Below are 16,647 nucleotides of genomic sequence, written 5' to 3'. Positions count from 1 at the left end.
GATTCAAACATTTCGTAAAAATTATTTGTTTTGACCTTTGTGAGTATTGTTTTGTAGTACTGAAATGTGGTGTAATGAAACAAGGAGAAAAGGCTAGGAAAACATGCTTTGGCAAGACCTTATTTTTTTCTCACATTGTTGCCAAAACACAGCAGTTTGGCAGTCTATTTTCTTGGGTGGACAATGTTGACATGGTATGACCAGGGCTTGCATTTTACCAAATGAGATGCCATAAACTGGGGAAGTAGAAACCATGTTTTATGATCAGATTAGTGAATATATGATCACCTCATTTAGTATTTTTAGTGATGGATACAGAAAGCAGGGGACTCGGTGAGAGCTGTGCAAATAGAGTAAAATTTAGGAATTGAAAACTAGTACATATAATCATAATTTAGGTGCCTGTCGACACATTTGTTGGTATGTTTTTTTCTAAGGTGTTGTATGTGTTACACTTCAGATAAACACAAAAGGCAGAACAGTACATTTGTATGGGGTAGTTCAGCATGATGATAAGGGGTTTGAGTTACAGGTGGGCCGCTGGAAGTCCATTTCATCATTCAAATGGCTGCAGACAGTCAGGTTTCTGTAATATGTATACTAAGGTGATTTCTCAGTTTTCAGTGGTGATATCAGTGGAGCTACTTAGAAGTTTGAAATGCATCATTTGTTGATGCCTGTTGGTGTGACTGCAGCGCACTGCCTGATGCAGGAATTCTGTGGGATACGTGCTAGCAGTTGCATACTCTTTTCTGTCAGGTTTCAAATGGAATTGTTTCATAGGAGGTAAAAACACATGGACTTGTGTATAGAAAAACTTCTACTTGAAATGCAGGTGATTATGGGAAAGTGGGAGTTTTGTCTTGAGTTATTACTGTGTTAATCTCTGATGGCATTCCATTTCCTAAACACTTGGGATGAAAAGGGGAGGACAGTGTTCTAACCAAGCAACTGCTTCAAGAAGTCTGGTCTGTAGGTTCAACTTCTTCAGGTACAAGGCATTTTTTAATTTTTTTATTTTCTCTGTAGGAAAACAACTTTCTGTATATTCCTTAGGCAAGCTCTGTGTGTCTCTGGTCTGAATAAGGTACTATTAGATTTGAGGCAGGAATATGTGTAAAGAAATTTGATACTTTTTATGCCAGCTTTATCAGTGACATTATTAATATCTTGAAATACTAATTCTACTGCTCCAATACTTAACATTTCAAAACTAATGATTTTCCATCCTGCTTTTATCATTGTCCTTAGACATTTGTAAATTCTGGATGCCTTCATTTTCAGTGCAGTGCCATTTGGATACTCAAGTTCAGGTTAGATGCAGTAAGGGAAAGTCCTTCATATCATATGTAAGCTATGTAGTTAAAACTTTCTTTCACTTTTAACTCTTTCCATTTACTGCCATTCTTTTTTTTCTGCAGCTTCCTACCTCATTCTTCACCTGAAACTTACCCTAATATTTGGCAAACCACTGATATTGTTTGAATAGACTAATAGTTACCAGTTTTTTTCCTTCCTTATTTTCAAATTCAGGTGTTGTATTTGCTACTTGCCAGTTACGCAAGCACCAATTTTAAATAGTTTGAAAAGTCTGGCTATCAAACGTGCAATTTAAGATGTTGCTTTTTCTTCCTCATCCTTTCCTTGCTGATAATTGGGTTGTCGAATACTTGGGATTAGGCATAGCTTTCTTTGTTTTCCAGTTGATTTGTTTTGTGAAACAGCAGATATCATCTCTGCAGGTGCAGAAAGAAACAATAGTCAAAAAAGATTGTCTTGCTATTATTTCACTGAAGTCGGTTTTTACGATGCTTTGATTGGGATGCAGGCAGACGTTAGGTAAAGAGTTTTTTAGATGGATTGAGGCCAAACTAGATTGCTGTTGCATTCATACCTGTGATAATTAAGGTTGTGGGCTGTCTTTGTGTTGCAGAGGCGTTAACAGGGCTGTTCATACGTGGTTCTGAGCATTGCTCATTTTTGTTACAACAGGAGAGTGGCAGTTGCAGTGTGCTCTAAAATGACTCAACTGACACTTGTGTAGAACCAGGTAGGGCCTTCCCAAAGATGACTCTTCTTCCCGTGCGTGTTGCGGCTTGTGTGTAGATTCCAGCGTAGATTTTTAGCTGTGATATTCACGTTCCTTGACATTTTCCTCCATGTGTGTGACCAGTGGGGGGGGTCAGTAATGATGCTCAAGCTGGGACTGCTCTAATGTTGAAAGAAATGAGATACTGATAGAGTGCTGTGCAAGATTCCCTTGTTTTCGCACTTTGTCATTCTTTCCTACCTACTTAACCCAACTCATCTAAATACATGTCTTTTTGAGCCACATAAAGAGGTATTGAAGACCAGTTTTTTTCAGGAATGGTTTTCTCTACTATTTTTGCTGAGATATAGTGTGGTGTTTGGTTTGTTTTGGGGTTTTTTTGGTGGGGTTTTGTTTTGTTTTACTTTAATAAACCAGGTTCTGCCGGGAACTGCCTGGGTTTTAGGATGATTACAGAATTTAGCTATGGTGGTGTTTTGTGTTTGCTCCGGATACCCACTATAATTCTGTTACTTATTAACCTTGAAATGTTTATTTTTTGTCCTTTGTTAAACGAAAGTAAAAATACCCAAAGAAAACAAAAAAACCCATAACCCAACAGTAAAAAAACAGAATGTGAAACTTTATCATCTTTGTTGTGTCAAATGAACACTGTAAATAAACTCATATTTTTTAGATATGCCATATTTTGGTACTTTAAGCTCTAAATTTTACTGTAGGGCTTGCTATATGTTACTGTGGTGTCAGAGCATTGTTCAGTCTTCAGATGTAATAATCATGATGCCAGGCAAGATACTTAAAATTCTAGGAAGCTCTTTGTTTCAGTAGTTGTTTGAAATGGCTATACAGATAGTTACTAATGCACTGGCCCCAACAACTTAATTCGGCTTGCCCTATCATACTGTCTTCTGTCACTTTCTGCTCAGTAAGTAGCCACCTTTGAATAATAGTAGCAACACATATCCTCCCCTTCTCTCTGTGTTGTCATTCCATCTTATATCAAACCATAATTAATTCTAGCAGTGCCATTCTTGACAAGTTTCTGGATCCTCTTTTTTCCTTCTCTGCTAATAGAGGTTTTTACAGTGTTGCTGCATAGTCTCTTCATTGCTTCTGGTTTTGCAGTTGTCATACAAGCAAATTTTCTTACCCAGATATTTCTAGTTGAATCTAGTTGAATTGTAATCTCAGTATTGTCTTATCTCTGTAGTAGACAGATCAAATAGAATTCACCATCTTTTCTGGCAGGCCTTTCATGAAAGAATGTATTATTAATTTCCCCTTTCAGTCTCATGTTTTCTTGATAAAGCAACCTAATTTGACCACTCCAAAGTTTTATTTTTTATAGACCTTTAGTCATTCTTGTGTGCTTTCTTTTGCTGTCTCCTGTTGTTCTTACCCAAACTACTCATAAGTATCTTAGCAGAGAACTTAATGAAGCTAAGTAGAGAGACAGTTGCTTCAGGTGTACTTAGACATTTATGTACATGTCTGTCCTCTTTTTTAAGCAGTGTGAGGTAGCTGAATATATACCACCTCATGACCCATTATACCTGCTCACTTTTATTTTTCTATAAAACTGATGCTTGTCCTGTCACTGGTAGTTTCTGCCTTTGTTTAGCACCTTGTGCTTATTTTCATGATTGTGGTGTGCTCTGATCTGAGGCAATTTCTCAAAATTGTTAAGGTAATTTGAGTTCTGCCTTCAAGTGTGCTTGCAGAGCTTTCCAGCATATGATCTTTCTGGGGAACTTGGCAATCCCAGTGTTGGTTACAATGTTTAATGACTGTTCTCAATCAGTTTAATTTTTGGAACATATTCCTATGAAGACCCTCAGTCAAATGATTCCGTTTTATCAGAGAATAGTTGATTTTTGTGCTCAGCATGTAGGCTGTCTCTTCCTGGTATGAAATGTTATACAGAAGTGTTCCAAGGTCTAAATTAAAGGTGTGAGACCTGTATTTCTCTATTTGGAAGAGATTGTAATCTTTCTTCAAGCAGAGAATGACAGGGTCTTAAAGTATCTAATCCATATCTACCCGTGAATGTTTTTAGGTAGCTTTTATATGGGAAGGTTACTGCTATTTCTTTGTAGCAGTGGATTAGCAAAACTTTTTCATATTTTTCATGGAAAGCCTCAGTAGTAGTATTGTAGCAGCTGAAGAATATAAAACCTGTAATAAAAAAAACCCCACAACTCAAAACTGTTCTTCACTGGCAAATGTTGTGACCACACCACCCAAATCTTGGAAGGCAGACGCAGGGACTGTGAGAATGAAGACCTTGGGCCCACTGTAGGAGAGGATCTGGTTTGAGACCATCTTAACAACCTGAACACAAAGTCCGTGGGACCTGATGAAATCCATCCATGGGTTCTGAAGGAGCTGGTGAATGAAGTTGCTAAGCTTCTGGCCATCATATTTGAAAAATCGTGGCAGACAGGTGAAGTTCCCAGCAACTGGAAAAAGGGAAATATAACCCCCCTTTACAAGAAGGGGAAAATAGATGACCCAGGGAATTACAGACCAGTCAGTCTCACCTCTGTGCCTGGCAAAATCTTGGAGCAGTTTCTCCTGGAAGGCATGCTAAGGCACATGAAAAACAACAAGGTGCTTGGTGACAGCCAGCATGGCTTTACTAGGGGGAAATCCTGCCTGACCAATTTGGTGGCCTTCTATGATGGGGCTACAGAAATGATGGACAGGGGTAAAGCATTGACGTCATTTACCTGGACTTGTGCAAAGTGTTCTACACTGTCCCGCATGACATCCTTGTCTCTAAATTGGAGAGACATCAGTTTGATAGGTGGACCGCTCGGTGGATAAAGAATGAGTGGTGTCCCTCGGGGATTGGTGTTGGGACCAGTCTTGTTCAACATCTTTGTCGGTGCCATAGACAGTGGGATTTGATTTTCTGATGACACGAAGCTGTGTGGTTCGGTTGATGCGCTGGAAAGAAGGAATGCAGTATTTGTAGCCGTTTATTAGTGGTCACCACCCTTAAAGTAATGGTTTTAGCAGTTACTATTTCTCTAGCTGCTGATGGTTTCATACTCTTTACGCCCTCTAAGATTTTTCCTGTCAAAGGTGGTTTAGGTTGTTTTGCTTAATAATCAGTATGTGCTGTGAGCATACAAAAGTGCCAAGGAGATATAAAACCAAGGTATATGTTCTAATTTTAGTAATATATTTAGTGTCTTCACTAAATATATAGTGACTTAATCAGTATCAGCCTTTAAGCCTAGTTGTTCTAATACCTGGTTTCTTGGTTATGTGATGAAATCTTTTTATCTGCCTTGATAGAAATTATTTTGGAGGAGGACTTTTCCTCTTAGTTTCTTTTTCTAATTTTCTTGGTTTGGGAATCAGCTGCAATGAAACACCGTGTGTGTGTGTGTGTGTGTATGTATCTATATATTTCAGACTCATTTTTTTGCCTTTGCTTGTAAGAAATAGTTTGAAGCATGATTACTGGATTGGAAGGTAAAAGTTTTCTAAACACTGATGTATCTTTGTTTCATGTAATGAATTCCAAAGTAACACTTCGACTGCTTTAGAAAACTATTAGAAAACTACAGTAGGTTTAGTTTTCTTTTCTAATCCCATTTAATGATGGTTTTAGCTGAATGAGATCTCAGTTGTCTCCCAAGGTCAGTCTCAATGTCTACCTTCCTTTCCTTCCTCTTTCATATGTTGACAATGTAGTTCTGTATCACGAGTAAGAAGTCATGAGCCAGCTTGTTACCTAGTCTTACTTGATAGTCTGCAACAGAGTCCTACTAGTGCCTCCTTTCTGGGCATAAGTACTATTATTCCAATTTACAGATGGGGAAACTCAGCCAGTGAGACTAAAAGGCTTGACCAAGGTCATGCAGGAAGCTTCTGATGCAGCAGGGAATTGAACCTGGGTCTTTGGCTACTCTCTAGCAACTGATGGACCATCCTTCCTTTCAAAACTAGGTAACATTTAAGACCATTTTAAGGGATATTTTTGAACTTGGAATTTTTGCCATCTTCTGCTTTTTGTAATCTATAAAACTCTAAAATGTAAAGATTTTGTTTTTCATAGATGGCATCTGCATTAGACCTTTGTACAAATTCTAATACAATAAGCTGCAATACTTTTTCCTGTTAAGGAGCATGTTTAGAGCCTGTGTATCACGTGATGAAAAAGACCAATATGTCTGTCTTACCTAAACTATGGTCTTCCTGTTGTTGCTGCTTTTACGGTGGAACTGATGCTGGAAAACTTTAGGGAGATATTCTGTTTGAACCAGACCATAGTTCTCAATAGTGTGTTAAGGCCTGAATTTTAGCATAGTAGCTAAATAAGAATGTGTTTCTGGAAAAAGCACTTTAGGCTTTGTAGATCAGATAAAGCAGCTCTGCTTTGTAGTATTGCTTATTACTGGGAGAATTACAGGGCTGTGTGCACCCTCTGTTCTGTGTTGGGGAAAAATAAGTGTTGTAGTTTTTAAAAAACCTAAAAACCAAACATAAAAATATTTTCTTGTTCATAAGCAGATGTTGCTTGCACCTGCTTGCAGGTGTTTTTTCCCTGTAGGAGAACTTGTGAAATCTTTCAGGTACATTTTTGTCTAAGCAGCATCTTTTTTCTTTTTCCCTTTCTTTTTTTTTTTAAAATACAATACAGTCATATCTGCACTAATTTAATGTGTAGTTACTATCACCAGTACCACTGTTTAGAACCATTAGTATTAACAAAGCATCACTGCTGTTCTTATCAATGACTCATCTAAACTGATTGTGAGCAGAGTTAGGAGGGTCAGCAGAAGATACTGTTTGTAGATGTCACCATATGAATTGTAGGACTATTGGTACATTTGAGAGGTAATGTATTCTACTGTAGCCAGGGCTTTAGCACACAGACATTGCCCTTTTGACTCAGAACTGCACAATTACCAAATTCAGATGAAACACGCTCCACCCACTGGAAATTCTCAGTCATAATGCAGCCACTTTCCTTAAGGCTCTGGGGTTTTCAGCAAAGGTAGACTGTTCCTGTTTACCACTTTAAATATCAGAAGAAAATATGTCTAGTCACTCTCAAGTCTGTCTAATCTGTCCATACATTCCCTGCTTTAGGTATCTCTTTCTGGACTTCTCTTAGTGTTTTTCTCATAGAATTTAAGCATACTGGGCATCAGTTCACAAATATGCTGTAGTTATTTTCTGTAGTAATACAAAGTAGCATATACACAAAGATGTAGTGTGCTGTGCAAATCAGCTTCTGCTTCTTGCGCACCCAGTATACAAGGTGATTTTTATTGCACATTCTGGAAATAGAAACTGAGAATAGAGCTGTTATTAATGAGGGTTTCATCCTTTTTGTTGCTGTGTGATCTCTTGGAAACTACTGACAATACTGACAGTATCATGTGTGTTGCTGCATGGATCTAGAGCAGCTGCCCTGCATATGTGTGTAAGAATAGTCTGTTGGGTATTGACTTAGAATTAGCAACACCTGTTGTAAAGGTTGGAAGTCAGAATTTGGCTGGACTCCATTGCTTCTGTTGATGATACCAAGATCAGAATATTGAACGTAGTGTGTAAAACAAACTTGCCGTGACTTCTCTGTTCTGCAGGGAGAGAGATGATCTTAGAATGATAATGTTGTAAGTCTTTTCTCTCCTTTTCACTCAGTTCATGGGTCTGAGGTTTGGAAAGGAAAACTGTAAAATCTATTTTCTGAGTTACATGATGGAATAGAGTAGTTCAGTTGAAAGGGACCTACGACAATCATCTAGTGCAACTGCCTGACCACTTCAGGGCTGTCCAAAAGTGAAACCAAATTGTTAAAGGCACTGTCCAAATGCCTTTTAAATATTGGCAGGACTTGGTTTGCCCTCTTGACTGCCAGGGTACACTGCTGGCTTGTATTGAGCCTCTTGCCAACCAGCCCCCCTGGTCCCTTTCTGCAGGTTGCTCTCTGGCCACTCATCTCCCAGTTTATACTTCTGTCCAGTGTTGCTCCATCCCTAGTGCAGAATCCAGCATTTGTTCTCATTATATTTCATGGTATTAATGATTGCCCAGTGCAGGATCGCTGCACAAAGTCTCTTGTCACTTGAGAGAGTCAGCAGCACCTGCCAGTTTGATACCATCAGCAAACCTTCTAATGGTGCATTCAACTCCTGCATCCAGATCATTGGTAAAAATCTTGACCAGCACTGGCCCTAGCACTGAGCCTTAAGGAACACTGCTGGTGACTGGTTGTCACCCAGAAGTAGCCCCATTCACTACAACCCTCTGAGCCTTGCCATTGAGACAGTTCTTCACTCAGTGTGCTGTGAACCCGCTTGTCTTGCAGTTGGACAACTTGCCCAGAAGGATGCCATGAGGGACAAAATCTAAAGCATTATTAGAATCCAGAAAAACTGTATCCACCACCTTCCCTTCATATACTGGGTGGGTTGTTTTGTTGTAAAAGGAGATGAAATTAGTTAAATAGGACTTTACCTTTGTGAACCCATGTTGATGGTGCCTGATGATTGCATTGTCCTTCAAGTGTCCTGTGTGATTTCCATAGCTTTTCCAAGTGGCTAGATAACAGGTCTGTAGTTCCCTGGCTCTGCCCTCATGCCTTTCTTGTATATTGGAATAATGCTGGCCAGCTTCTAATAAGTGAGGACCTCCCCAGAATCCCAAGAATTTGGTAGATGATTGAGAGAGGTCCTGCTGTAATGTCCCCCGGATGTAGCAACGTTCCCCAGATTAGAGATGGCATTGCTACTGCTTTGTATGTGATGGGTACACAGTGTTTGTCAGAATATTTTGTGAGCCTCTTAAACCTGGAACACTCATCTTAAAGTTCATCACTGGCCATTTCTTGTAGCATTTTTTTAATAGGAAGTAGTGTGTTAAATTAGTATCCAACAGCACAACTCTTGCACTTCATCAATTTATAATGATTTATAGAAATGTGAGATGTCTTATAGGTTAAAACTGGAAGTTTTGTTATAGTCTTCCTTCTTGTGTGTCACAAGGTGAATTGACTGAAGTCTTGTCTGAAGGAGTAAATTAAAACATAATAGGTATCCTTATTTATTTGGGATAGAGTGGTAAGCTTCACTTTATTGCTTGCTTGAATTTGCCTATTTTAGTGATCCTTGCCAACTGGTTTAAGAGGATGTGCTAGTGGGAGGTCCTCTCTGTGTAGCAACTTATAAAATCTCCACTAATTTTCGTTAAATATGTTGCAAAAAAGGCATATATTCCAAAGTCAGCATTATTCTAATAGTTCTTTTTGACAACCTTTTTTCATGTAACTGCACAGTGAGAGTATCATAACAAGGTGATTACCTCACTGATACTGTACATCTAAACAGCTCCATTTTGTTATTCATACGTGGTAGTCCTCTCTTTATGTCACATGCTACTGCCAAGAAAGCTACAGGCCCATTGAAACAGAAAAAGTATCCAGTCAAATTTCCACTGTATTGCAGAAGTATGTTGATGTCGTGCTTTAAATCAAGTCCACACACAGCTCGTTCATTCACTCCCCCCCTTCGCTCCTCCGACTCCTGGAGAGTTAGGAAGGAGGATCCAAACAATTTAGCCCCCACGGGTTGAGATAAGCACAGTTTAATAGCTAAGGCACAACAGAAATCACTACTGCCATTACTACTACAAATAATGATGATAAAGCCAATAACAAGTGAAGAGAATACAACACCTCACCAGCCACCGACCCATAACTCACCCCACCCTGCCTGACCGAGCACCGTGCGATACCTCCTCCATCCCCCCAGAGCTCCAGCCCTTCTGGGTCTCTCCCGGTTACATCCTGGGTATGATGTGCTATGGTATGGAATACCTCTTTGGCTAGCCTGGGTCAGGTGTCCTGTCTCTGCTTCCTCCCGGCTTCCCCTCCTCCCTGGCAGAGCATGAGCTCAGAAAAGGCCTTGGACAAACCAAACATCTGAGCAGTAACTCAAACCATTCTTGCTATCAGTAACCGTTCCCAGCCCGAAAGTCAAAACACAGCACTGCACCAGCTACCAAGAAGGAGAAAAATGACTGCTACTGCTCAAACCAGGACATTACCCACCCCTTATTCCATACCATTCACGTCATGCTCAGATCCCACATTTTTCAATATACCATCACTCTTAAGTTCACCCCTCGATCATGAGACATCTGTATGTTGCATTTCTGGACTGATGGCCTGAAATATCTGGGCCCACCAGGCTCAAAATCATTCACCATCCCCTTCAGCAGTTCTACAGCTTGCTGCTGGGGACTCCATACAGCTGCCTTCCATCTCCAATGCTTCCAAAGCACTGGAGGGGTCCAGTGGACCAGATACTTGCCCATACTGTCCCACATGCCCTGCCACTCATGACTGTCCAGCCTTGGGGACAGTCTCCTGGTGCTCCTATATCCTCGTCTAACCCTAGACAAGACCCAAGCCTTACTCTGCTTAACTTTTGGGATCAGACAAAATGGTTGTGGGTAGAACACACTCTGTGTATGTGCCACCATGCTGATCCCTATCACAATCAGCAGGCAGGTCCCAAGGGCACCCAAAAGCCATTCAAAACAGTCAGAACTCTCAGATGATGCTGCTGCACTTGTCACTGGGGCTGATGTAGGTGCCATGCTTGCCAGCTCTCCCACCACCAGCTTCTCTTCTCCTGAGTCCGGCTCTTCCTCCTCTGCCTTGCTGGGAAGTGCTGCGTGGTCTCCTGCATCCTCCTGGGGCTTGGCGGGTGACTTCCGGGGAATACTCTCGGCCATCGCGGGGTTGGGAACGGCCACGGGACTCGGCTTTCCCGCTGCCTGGTCCCGCTGCTTGGCTCCCGCCTTTTTCCGGTCTTCTGCTGCCTCGTCCTGCTGCTCTGCTACAGCTGCTTGGTTCCCAGAGCCGCTCTCCCTGGCAGCTTCAGCTGCTGCTGCCGGCTCCCGGGGCCGCTCCTTCCCGGCTTCACGCAGCCTCAAGCAGAGGGAGGCGAGGACAAGGGCAAGGATGGTGAAGAGCAGTGGGATGGCCTGGTACAAGTCCACGGCCACGTCCATCCCCCCCTGCTGCCGGAGCCCCCCCCCCCCGTATTACAAGTCATTGCCATAAAGTACAGTGAAACAAAAACTTTAGCCCAAGCCCTATGATTGATAAACACAAATACATCTAATCCATACTCAAAGTACCTGGCAAAATCCTGAAACTGTGAGATCCAGAGAAAAAACTCTGAGAGCCAATAAATCAGCATTGTGATGAGTGACTCTAAATCTGCTCAGATCTGTTATCTCAACCCCTCATGCCCCACGTTGGGTGCCAAAAAGAACTGTCGTGGTTTAAATCAAGTCCACACACAGCTCGTTCATTCACTCCTCCCCTTCGCTCCTCCGACTCCTGGAGAGTTAGGAAGGAGAATCCAAGCAATGTAGCCCCCACGGGTTGAGATAAGCACAGTTTAGTAGCTAAGGCACAACAGAAATCACTACTGTCATTACTACTACAAATAATGATGATAAAGCCAATAACAAGTGAAGAGAATACAACACCTCACCAGCCACTGACCCATAACTCACCCCACCCTGCCTGACCGAGCACCGTGCGATACCTCCTCCATCCCCCAGAGCTCCAGCCCTTCTGGGTCTCTCCCGGTTACATCCTGGGTATGATGTGCTATGGTATGGAATACCTCTTTGGCTAGCCTGGGTCAGGTGTCCTGTCTCTGCTTCCTCCCAGCTTCCCCTCCTCCCTGGCAGAGCATGAGCTCAGAAAAGGCCTTGGACAAACCAAACATCTGAGCAGTAACTCAAAACATACTTGCTATCAGTAACCGTTCCCAGCCCGAAAGTCAAAACACAGCACTGCACCAGCTACCAAGAAGGAGAAAAATGACTGCTACTGCTCAAACCAGGACAGTTGAATAGAAGGAAGAATATCTTGAAAGGTCCAGTCTTCTTTCTCTGTAGGGCAGCGTAAGCAGTAATTGAGTTCAAGAATTCATTGGGAGATTTGCTTCATGTTCTCTCCCTCTGTCCTTGGAGTTTGAGCTTTTGAGTCTGGTGTGTGAAAGGGGAGTGTATGAATGGTCTCTAATACCTCTTTTAATAGGGATTACTGGTAAAGCAAAGAGCGAGCTGTCTTTGGTTAGGGCCCTGTTATCCCTAGTGATCTTGTAATTATTCCAAAACTCTGATTTGACTCTCTCAGAGCCTAACGTGTTTCTTAACTAATCAGAAATTTCTTGCTGTTTACCTGACATACTTGATTATGTTTGTGTAGTTAGTTCTGGAGGTGAAAGATTGGAATGCAACTGCCTTAACACTTACTAGCTCTAGTCAGGATGTGGAATGAGACTAATCTGCATTCCTGGTCCTAGCATTCTTACTATGTAATTTCCTAGGGCTTTAACATTTGTCCTTTGTGATAGAAAAAATGAGGATGATATCTCAGAGTAGTGATTTAGACTTGCAGTGTGAATTGTATTGTCACATTTGTAGATAAGGTAGTAAAAAATCTAGTGAGTAGGTGTTTCTGGGTAATCTCATGCCATCCAAAATATTTGCATTTGGTTCAGTGAGTTTAATAGTGTACAAGGCAACGTAAACTTTCCAGGCTGAATCATTTAATTCTGTGAATGTCAGTTAACTATGCTGATACAGGTCATCTGTTGAAATAAGAGCGTCTAAATTCTCCATAGTACCCTAATGTGAAAAGGCTTGTATTGAGGCATCAGCTGTATTTTGGGATGAACAATTTTCACATACTTAATTTTGTAGGGGAAAATGCAGCAGTTGAAGCCAGTGATGCATGTTTGGGATAAATAATTTTTCATAGGTCAGTAATTACTGTGAATTTGATTCCCGTTTCTTTTTTCATGATTGGTAGTTATGTAGATGTGATGTTCTCAATATTACCATTACAATACTTGTACTGGTTCTTTGACTAAAGCTGCTGTCTCCTCATCTATAAGGATTGTAGGTTCTAGTTGGTGTCTGAAAAGAGCTGAAATGCCCTTATAGTTTTTATTTATTTATTTATTTATTTTTATTTTTTTATCAGATCTTTGTGGAATTTGATGGCTGTAACTGGAAGCAACATGCCTGGGTGAAAGTCCATGCTGAAGAAGTTATAGTGCTGTTGCTGGAAGGATCATTGGTTTGGGCTCCTCGAAATGATCCAGTTATGCTTCAGGGGACTCGTGTCTCACTGGCACAGTGGCCTGCACTAGTGAGTATTTGGCCAAAACCCTCATATCTTCACTCTACTATGAAACACACGGTTGGATGTTGTGCAGAACACCAGTTTGGAGATACCAGAAATTGCTTGGGGATTGATTTTTTTAAAATGGGAAATAGGAGAGCAGTTGACTGAGAAGTATACCTTTCTGAAGATACTATAAGTGAGGCAGCATGCTTCCAGTTCCTGCCCCAGTAACTGAAAGCTGTTACCTCACAGAAATGAGATACTGTTTACCAGTGGGGCTCTGAAGAAATGTGCTATGTATCTAAAAATATTGTTTTTTTCCCTATTTTAGGCTTTTCTGAATTGTGAGATATTCTCACAATTCAGAAAAAAAAATCAAAGTCTTTTGATTTCTATAGTTTCTCTAGAGCTCTGTATGAGAAAGGTTGCTGCATAATTCTAATAGGCATTCCTGAAGGCATTTTAAGGGGGTGAATAGACCGTGGGCTTTGTCTGACCCAGAAGTTTGCCACTCCTCATCTAAACTGAAAAAGATTATTGAACTGTTATTGTCAGCATTAACTAACTTGATATGCAAAATTTTCTCCTGGTTTTTGAGGTGATTATCCATATTGTTGCTTACATGGCAGATATATGTCATGACGCTTGAGAACAAAACCAGTATGTTTTAGCTGGCATATCTGAGTACACCCATTCTGGAAACATCCTGGTGAGTGGTGTATAGTGAAGGGCATTTCTTACATCCTTTTTTCTCTTGGTGTCTTCTGAAGAGGAAATATCATTAGATGTGAGAATACTACCCTTGTTTTCATGCTGTCTAATTTTTATTATTTTGCCCTTTTGTTTCTTCTGCAGTCATTGGACTGCTTAGGATCTGACTCTGCTCTTTAATACTACACCTTGTGCATGGACACGTTGAAATGTTTTTTCTAGTCAAGGACTTTATGGCTTGGTGGAATTTGAATTTAATGTTTTAAATGGACACTTGGGCTCAAAGCAACTAGTTCAGCACCATGTCTTTCTCTCAGGGTTTTTTTATTGTATTTGTCTTAAGACAGAAGAAAACCAAGCCTTTACAACAGAAATTCTGTACATAGTGCTTGTTCCATAGGTGGAGTTTTCTTTTGGTGTATTTGCAACTTGTTTCCGAGATTGAAGTCCAGTTTAATTTTATCTGGGGAAACTGTGTTTATACAGGATCAGTTTATTTCAGATGATTCCCAAGTATCTTTATCTGAGTGATTTGGGGGTGTTAACCATAGTCCACACATTAATTGTGTGATGAGATGTGTCAGAACCTGTTAGAAGACTGTTAGAAGCAAATATGAGTCCACTATGATCCCAGAATATTTCCACTGTAACTCAAGTTAGATCTGTGGACTTGCTGAAGAAATTTTTCTATCCCCTGTGCTATGGATAGCCCCATAAGCATTAAAGCTTCTCAGTTCACTAAGTACTAGAGGCCTACCTGCATAACTGCATGGGGATATAGACTGGAGTTAGCCAGAGGACCAGAGTAGGTATGTATAAACAACTCTGGGAAGCCAGCTACTTAGCATTACAAAGTGTATGGTTTGGGGTGTGGACTCAAGTGTGGTGTAGTGGTTTTGCTTGGGTTTTTATGGTAGACTGGAGTGTAGTGGTGGTGATTTTGCATGGGTTTTTATGGTAGTGTGGTTTTGTTGTTGTGGTTGGTTGGGTTTTGTTTTTTTGAGATCTATCACTTACGAATGTGAGTTCATCCTTACTTCTCTTTTGCTGGTAGCCCTGTTCACTTTTATTTAGGAAATAATTGCATAAACTGAGAAAATACATTTGTAAGGTTATGTACAGGAGAACAGAGTGTGGACAAACTTGATGAGGGCTGTTAAGGGGACACTGTTGTGACTACTTGTGTGTTAAAATCAGTTAAGTGTGGGTGTGAGACAGAACACTTTTCAGAGACCCTGATTGTTGGCAACTTTCTCTGCCATCACCAAGTTACATTATAAGGTTATTGTTATGATTCAACTAGGTGTTTTTTGATTTGTCCTGCAGCTTGAATACCATTAGTACACCTGTTATGAACTTTAGTTTTGCACAAAGCATGAGCAAACAAAAAGCTCCCCTTTAATTGTATGCCTGTAAATTACTTACACCTGACTTCTGTACAGGAATAAAACTGCTCCTTTCAGGAGGCTGTACCCCAAAAATGTAGGATAGTTTGAACCATTAACCAAAGCTTGGTTAGTTTTTTCTTTTTGATTTTTGGGGTTTTGGGCTTTTTTTTAACCTGAGTATCAGAAGGTGTTTACCGCTGAAAAAAACAATAGCATGGAAGGTGTTTTCAGTTATGCTTTCATTTCTAATGAAGAAGTGGAGCCAATTTTATATAATTCCTTCTTGTGATATGCCGCATTTGCAAAAATTACTGACAATAAAGTAATAATTTGCACTAAAAGTCAGGTAAATGGTGCAAGTTGAGAAATTAAACTTCTTCCTTGTCATACTTAAATAGCATGTAAAAACAGCTATTGTTGGCCTATATGTGTGCTTAGTCATTTTTATAACCTTTGTTTTTTGTTGTCCATCACAGACCTTCACTCCTCTAGTAGATAAGCTGGGCTTAGGCTCTGTGGTCCCAGTAGAGTTTCTTCTGGACAGACATTTACGTTTCCTATCTGATGCCAGTGGATTACGGTTATTTCAGGTATTTGAACTGTGTTCAGTTAAAGTGCAAATTTAACTTTGCTGTGCTTGTCAGATTAATTTATTTTTTCCCCTGCTTTTACAGATGCTTATACTAACCTCCATCTGCATTTGAAAAGTCCTAGTTCCTCTCTGTATTCGTCAGTGGGAGAGCTAGCTGTCAAGCATAGTGTAACTGATAATTGCAATGAAAGTTTTGCAACAGCTTTTGCATAGCTAATGCATTTTGTCCTCCTGGCATGTTCAGCTGTGCTTTCCTTAGTTTACTTTTTTGTTTGTCTGTTTCCGAGAGCTGTCCCTTAAAAACTGATGAGTCTATTGCCTTAAAAGACTATACTTTTATGTTAAAACCGTTTGTTCTTGGCAGATGGGAACAGAGAGTCAAAATCGGATTCTGCAGGAACAGTCTTCACTAAGAGAATCTGTCAATGCATTGATCAGTGACCAGAAGCTTCAAGAGATATTTAGTAGAGGTGAGACTGTATTTTTCTGTCTCAGAGCTGCTTTGTTGTGGAACAGTTAGACCCTGCTGGAATTTGTGAAGGAGAATTAGTGATAGAATTTTTTACTGTTTGATTTGGAAGGTCAATTTTCTGTATTGTTTTGAAAGTTCTTTACAAACAAGCATTATTTTGTGACAGATACAGGTGCTCAGTGTAGAGTTAATATCTTAACTGTTGTCTGGATTTTATATTAGGGTTAAGCTTGATGGTAGCTTTTGTCAGATTGG

The 16,647-nt window shown here is 40.4% G+C and overlaps 1 protein-coding gene across 2 annotated transcripts in view; it reads left to right on the top strand.

Annotated features, from left to right (window-relative positions):
- Positions 1-16,647, top strand: part of KDM3B (lysine demethylase 3B) — a 58,904-nt gene that overhangs the window by 3,908 nt on the left and 38,349 nt on the right. For both annotated transcript variants that reach the window (XM_034066667.1, XM_034066669.1), the window contains exons 2-4: positions 13,086-13,253; positions 15,805-15,918; positions 16,285-16,390. In XM_034066667.1, coding sequence (XP_033922558.1) covers positions 13,086-13,253; positions 15,805-15,918; positions 16,285-16,390 — 388 coding nt within the window. The remainder of the gene's footprint in view (positions 1-13,085; positions 13,254-15,804; positions 15,919-16,284; positions 16,391-16,647) is intronic.

The sequence above is a fragment of the Melopsittacus undulatus genome, chromosome 10 (genome assembly GCF_012275295.1).
Source record: "Melopsittacus undulatus isolate bMelUnd1 chromosome 10, bMelUnd1.mat.Z, whole genome shotgun sequence".
NCBI lineage: Eukaryota > Metazoa > Chordata > Aves > Psittaciformes > Psittaculidae > Melopsittacus > Melopsittacus undulatus.
This window is presented reverse-complemented; position numbering and strand designations above follow the sequence as displayed.